Source organism: Arctopsyche grandis, chromosome 5, assembly GCF_051622035.1.
Source record: "Arctopsyche grandis isolate Sample6627 chromosome 5, ASM5162203v2, whole genome shotgun sequence".
Classification (NCBI taxonomy): domain Eukaryota; kingdom Metazoa; phylum Arthropoda; class Insecta; order Trichoptera; family Hydropsychidae; genus Arctopsyche; species Arctopsyche grandis.
Window position 1 is genome coordinate 3,563,053 of NC_135359.1, and position 6,377 is coordinate 3,569,429.

The window sequence follows — 6,377 nt, forward strand, 5'->3', positions numbered from 1 at the left end:
ACCAAACACAACACTTTGGTTGAGTAATTAGTGGTTGAAGACCTTATGGTCACCTTGGTGATGTGACGAATGCTACTTTCTTGATTAGCGATACCTACAATTTTTTGAGAGATTTTCTCTAACTTGAAGTTATTCTTCTTAGCGAAAGATGTGGTAACATAGTTGACTTGTGAGCCGGAATCTAATAATGTGCGACCCTTAACGACCGTTCCATTGGACGTTATAATGTCTACTTGTACCGTGGGTAAAATTATCTCCCTTTGAGAGAAATGAGTAGAATGAGCATTAATTGACTTCCTTCCCGTATTATTTGAACTAAATGTATCGTCCTGATGCAACAAAGTATGATGGTTTTGTTTGCACCTTAAGCAATTATAGTTAGACTTGCAATTTGTTATCTTATGCGATGAATTTAAACATTTAAAACACATGTTATTAGATTTAACGAATTCATTTCTTTCCAAACTGGATTTTGCTTTGAATTTATCACATTTGCCTATGAAATGATTATTTCGACAGAATGCGCATGCGTTTACCTTACTTGATGGGTTTTTGTTCGCGACATGAGTTCTCATGATTCTTTGACGACTATGAGGGAATTCCTTCACCGTAGTTACAGATGCAGTAGATTGTAATACATTACATCTATTCTGCAAGAATGTCTCTAAACTTTCATATGGTGGCATTTCTCTGCTAACCAGCGATATTTCCCAGTCTCTTACTAGATTAAAAGGTAATTTCCTTAGAACTAAACATGTTACCCATGGATCTAAAATTTCTCTCGCGTAACCCAACGATTCAATGTTTTTAATACACACTGATTCAATAGATTTCTCAATTCGATATGTGATTCTCTTGTGATTAATTTTAAGTCACAAAGTGAATTAATCCTAGTTTTGAGATTAAGTCTTGGTAAATTATATTGCTTGTCTAAAATACTCCAAGCTATTTCGTAATTGTCTGAGCTAATATCTAAACCTGATACAGCTGCCAAAGCGGGACCGATTAAGGATTGATGCAAATATTGCAATTTCGTGACAGTCGAATATTCCGTTTTGTTTCCTATTATATTCTTAAAAGCTTGTTGAAACGATTGCCATTCAGATGGATCTCCCTGAAATGTGGGAATGGTTAACGTCGGTAACTTATCTCTAGCAAATTTAATTGTTGCTTGCTCTACCTTTAGTTTACTATCTTGAAAGGATTGGCAATCTAATGCTGCTTTAAGATTTTTAACTGTTATTGTAATCGCATCGTACTCTTCGTCTATTTTGGCCGCTTTCGATATGTCTGTAAGGTTATCTAAATACTCGTAATGGAGTTTTCGGACATAATCGTATGCTTCTTTAATGGTTTGATACTGTCCTTCATCTAATTCGGAGGATTTATCTATTTTTCCTTTTAGTCTTTGTACCGCGCCTGAATACCTTAATTCTATTGACGTCATTATAACTTCTAGTTTATTTTCCTTCGCTAATATTTCTATCGATTGAGTCTGACTTCGAGTCTGATGTATTCTAGAGCTTGATCTGTCTCTAATAGGTTCTACGTCCCTAGTTGGATTTCGACCTTTATGCGACTGGGAAGTCGAAGCTTCTATTTCCTCGTTTTCAGCACTTGACATTTGTTTCAGAAAGTTGCACTATTTCGTCTCATAAATACAGTTATTCTCTACTATAGCTGTCAATTGAACTATTCGTAGAGATAAGGTAATAATATTCAATGATTAACCGTGAATCTTAATATTCTACTTTAACTATTATCACCAGAATCTATCCAACATATTTTGGAAGAAATAACAACCCTAAATTGGTGGGTGCTTGATTTAAACCACTTTGGGGCTACAAGTCTTGTGATTTATTTTAAATCACCACTGTTTCATCACACATTATGAAACAAAGAGATCTACCGATGTATGAATATACCGGTATGTACTTGATTTAATCCACTTTGGGGCTACAAGTCTTGTGATTTATTTTAAATCACCACTGTTTCTACACACATTAAGAAACAAAGATCTACCGATGTATGAATATACCGGTACGTACTTGGTTTAAGCCACTTTGGGGCTACAAGTGTAATTCCACATTTATCGTGGAGGGGGGGGGGGAGGGTGTTTCTACACACATTAAGAAACAAAGATCTACCGATGTATGAATATACCGGTATGTACTTGCTTTAAACCACTTTGGGGCTACAAGTATAATTCCCCACGTGCTTTGCTAATTTTACACTACATCTGATTTTACACTTTTAATACGAAATTCGATGCGACCGATGAAACATTCCTTCGTAGCGCGATATTATTTTATACAATCGCGTTAATTAATTGTTATACTTTAAAACATATTTTAAAAACTGACCTACCCACATGATTGCCTTTTGAACAGATTGCCTGAGATTGAATACATTCACTTACTTGAATATCCTTTACGATGTTTATGTGATCGTTCCGATAATTTTGGATTACCTCTGTGTCCCATGCGTCTTTGTAGGTTATGTTTTTATTTATATATTTTCTGCGTCAATCACGCGGTCATGTACCTCTGTACATCAATCAATATATTGCTGAAATAGAAGCAAACATGTTATTAGTATTGGAAAGGTATGGATAGTAACAAAGGAACGATACCGATTTCTTAATTGACATCCATTTTTTCTCGACCACGTTTTTTCCTATTGGTTTTCCCGTTTGGTGTTGTGGCCTAGGTTACTGGTGTCCGGTTCGAAATGACCATCATGGAAAAGACTTCGATAATGGTTTGATGTAGTTTATTGAAATGTAAAATCTGCACGTGGTGGTTCAGCGGAGCGTACGAGAACACAACTTCTCCGTACGCCGTCTTTTCGCTGACTTACCGACCGTAGCGTTCTTCCGCTTGGGTCGACACTACTGCCAACTCGTCAATAATGCCAATCGACAATCAGTTAATAAGACTGTTTGCCATACGTCATTACAAAAGTCGGAACAATTACTTTATTTTTCCTTTGTAAGGTCTCACCTTGAATTTGCCTCAATTATCTGGTCACCTTTTTATGTATCCCATATTAATTGTATTGAGAAAGTTCAACTTAAATTTATTAAATCCTTACGCTACCTTTTTCCTACCTATACCCATTCTACTGTTTCCGACATTTTAAAAATCCTTTCTTTTAACAATCTTTCTGTCAGGCGACGACATACTGATGCTATATTCTTCTTTAAGCTCATAAATGGTTTCCTTGATTGTTCCTATTTACTGAATAAGGTTAATTTCAGAATCCCAGTTCGGTACTCTAAACGCGTTTCACTCTTTTCACTTGATCCTTTCAATACTAATTCCCAAAAATATTTTTATCTGCAGCGCGTTTATCGTATGTTTAACGGAGAGCTGAATGAGGTTGATCTATTTGGTATTTCTCTACATCAATCCAGGTATAACATCAAGAGAATCTTGACCGATTGATTCATTTCTTCTCCCATACTTTAGTTTAGTTATGTAATGTGCTATTTAATCATATTATAGCTTTCATTCTTTTCCTTTTCATTTGTTTATTTTGTATTTACCTTTTTCATTTGTTTTATATTTGTAAATTTCAATTTCTTCTTATATTCTATCTTATAACCTTTTCCAAATATTTTAATACTATAGTTTAATTATGCAATGTACTACATATTTTGTCATGCCTTTATTCTTTACTTTTTAATTTGTTTTCCTCATATTTATCTTTTTCATTTTTGTAAAAATCTATTATTGGACTCGGATGTTACATATATTATTTATTTACTATTTGTTTTTTTATACATATCTATGTACATCCTGTCTGTTGATTTTTCAATTAATAAAATAAAATAAAATAAAAAATCACTGGGTGACCTCGATTCGACACGTCGCGACGTGTCGAATCGGTACTGTCGTACTACTGGCCGACGCGTCGCGTGAAGGATGAACTAGATCATCATCTTCTTTGCATAATTTTCTTTCTTGAAATAAATTTGAAAATCTGATTTATGTACGAAAAAATGCTTTTCAATTTGAAATATAATTGCATATTGAAAATAATTTTTGTAACGTTTCTTTATTCATTGGAATTTGAGATACAGTGATCATGTGTAAAATAAAGTTAAAAATAATAATAACATTTATGTACACACAAAATTACGAAAGGATATTTACATGTCTAATTTATATTTTATATTGTAATCTAGTTTACTTGTATGTATCTTAACATAAAATAAAATAAAAGCATTTTGTTATATATCAATTTATTGATATTTTATTAAATACATTATAATATTTATGATGGTGACGTATATGGGTCATAGCGTTGCCACCAATTGCAAGATCTTGAAATGCAATTGCACAGTGGGTGTGGTCTGTATGTCCTGTAGCACCGTTTGAACCAATTCTTGAAACATCTGCATCTTGGTGTCCATGGGTAATATCTACAATAACGATAAGCCCAACCAATGTTTCTCGAGCCGCCCATTAAACGATTTTCTTCCGAGCTAGTTCCTTCGGGACCACTCGGACCTAAAGCTCTGGGCCCCGCTGGAGTCTTAACCTCGGCGGAATCATCAGCTTCTTTGGATAATTCTTTTGGAATTGGCCTTTTAGTCGGTGTTGGGTTATTTGGTGGTCGTGTTGGTGGTTGAGTTGGTGGTTGAGTTGGTGGTTGAGGTGGTCGTGTTTGTGGTTGAGTTGGTCGTGTTGGTGGTTGAGTTGGTGGTTGAGTTGGTCGTGTTGGTGGTTGAGTTGGTGGTTGAGTTGGTGGTTGAGTTGGTCGTGTTGGTGGTTGAGTTGGTGTTTGAGTTGGTCGTGTTTGTGGTGGTTGTGTTGGTGGTTGAGTTGGTGGTTGAGTTGGTCGTATTTGTGGTGGTGGTGTTCTAGGAGGTGGTGTAGGATAATAATCCTGTGTTGCAGTCATTTGGATCTAAATTTAAAAAACAATGAATTCCATATTAAATCAAAGAAAATAATAAAAAAAACAATATTATTTTTAAAAAATAAACATATTTCAATGGAAAATTAAGTTACAAAACAAGTGTTTGAGTATCCAGCACAATTGTACTGAAATATTGTAAACAACTAATAAGCATAATCGCATTTGACTGGCATATTGGGATTAATTAATATACTATACATGTATTGATTTGTGAAAATAAGAGAATAAATCTGAAATTGAATGATTGTACGGGTGATCGATCATATATTTTATGTAATTAAAATATAATAATATGAGACCAAAAACATTTATGTATATGTGAATTGACAATACTTACAAAGAGGAAACCTCCTAAAAGTAAGAAGAGAAATTTCATTTTCGACAATTATGTGAGAACAGGCTTGCGAGAGATGCCAGAATCGAACTGAAGATACTGCTGCCAGATCGCCGTTTTATTCAATTTTCAATACATTAGTGAATACATTCAATGAATCAATATTTGTTCCGCTCGTGTTCGAGGTGTGTTTTTAGTAAATTAATCAATATAAAATGTAATTCATACAACTGTTAGCATGTGTTAAATTTATAATATGCGGGTAAATATTGTTTGGATAAAACGTCAGGCGTGGGGAAACAATGAATGAATTTATTTTATTTTAAATCTTTGAAACGAAAAATAAAACCATAATTAACAATTGTGAGGGTCTTTCGCGACATTAATTTAGTAAATATGCATGTAGGCCGGAATGAAAAACGTGAATTTTGTATTTTCATCAATAGACCTAGTGACAGACTTTCTTCGTATCAGGGAAATGTTAAATAAAAATTTAATTGATTTTCAACAATGTCCTGTGTCTTCAAACGATTGATTTATCTCGACAAAAATTTCGGAAAGTAGGTTTCTTTTTATTACATACCTCCTTTACGTTTCACATGGCTTTCGTGTCAGTGGTCATTTTTATCTCTTATCCGATCGTTTTCATACTTTGCCATATTGCTCATTTTGGTCATCAATATAAGTAAATGGAGCCTCCGCCATTACGATGGTGCAAATATATCGTCTAAGACGCGTTTGTAATTTGCACGCCGACATTATATTTGACGTTAATCGCCCTGAATTTTCAGTAGCATTGATCACCCGCTGAGCTCGCCTCGGCGTTATCTTGGTGAATATCCCTTTTCGTCGTCATCTAGCTTTTATTGCTTGAACGCCTATAACTATTAATTTTTTTCACTCTATATTTTATAAGATTTGCTCTATAGATTCTCATTATCTCTCTTATATATTTTGGTCACTCATATTGTTGTAAAAGTTGATCGTAATATAAGCGAATGTCAGAAGATGCTGGCCGTAAATTCGACTTTTATGACTACCTAGCTGAACTAACGGTACTTTAACAATAGATCTGACATTTCACTGCTAGAAGTACATCTCTTCATTGAGCGTTATC

At 34.3% G+C, this 6,377-nt stretch overlaps 1 protein-coding gene across 1 annotated transcript; it reads right to left on the reverse strand.

Moving 5' to 3' along the window:
- Positions 1 to 3,662: 3,662 nt before the first annotated feature.
- Positions 3,663 to 5,553, reverse strand: LOC143911643 (uncharacterized). The gene is made up of 2 exons (XM_077430622.1): positions 5,264 to 5,553; positions 3,663 to 4,914 (listed from the first exon to the last, which is right to left on the reverse strand). Exons 1-2 carry the CDS (start codon positions 5,300 to 5,302, stop codon positions 4,279 to 4,281), a joined length of 675 nt encoding a protein of 224 aa, XP_077286748.1. The 5' UTR covers positions 5,303 to 5,553; the 3' UTR covers positions 3,663 to 4,278.
- Positions 5,554 to 6,377: the final 824 nt, after the last annotated feature.

Bases quoted from the DNA above. Each gene is read 5' to 3' on its own strand.
- LOC143911643 (XM_077430622.1), bottom strand. From the start codon at position 5,302: ATGAAATTTCTCTTCTTACTTTTAGGAGGTTTCCTCTTT. The intron at 4,915-5,263 runs GTAAGTATTGTC...TTTTAAATTTAG, and splicing joins TTTTAGGAGGTTTCCTCTTT to ATCCAAATGACTGCAACACA.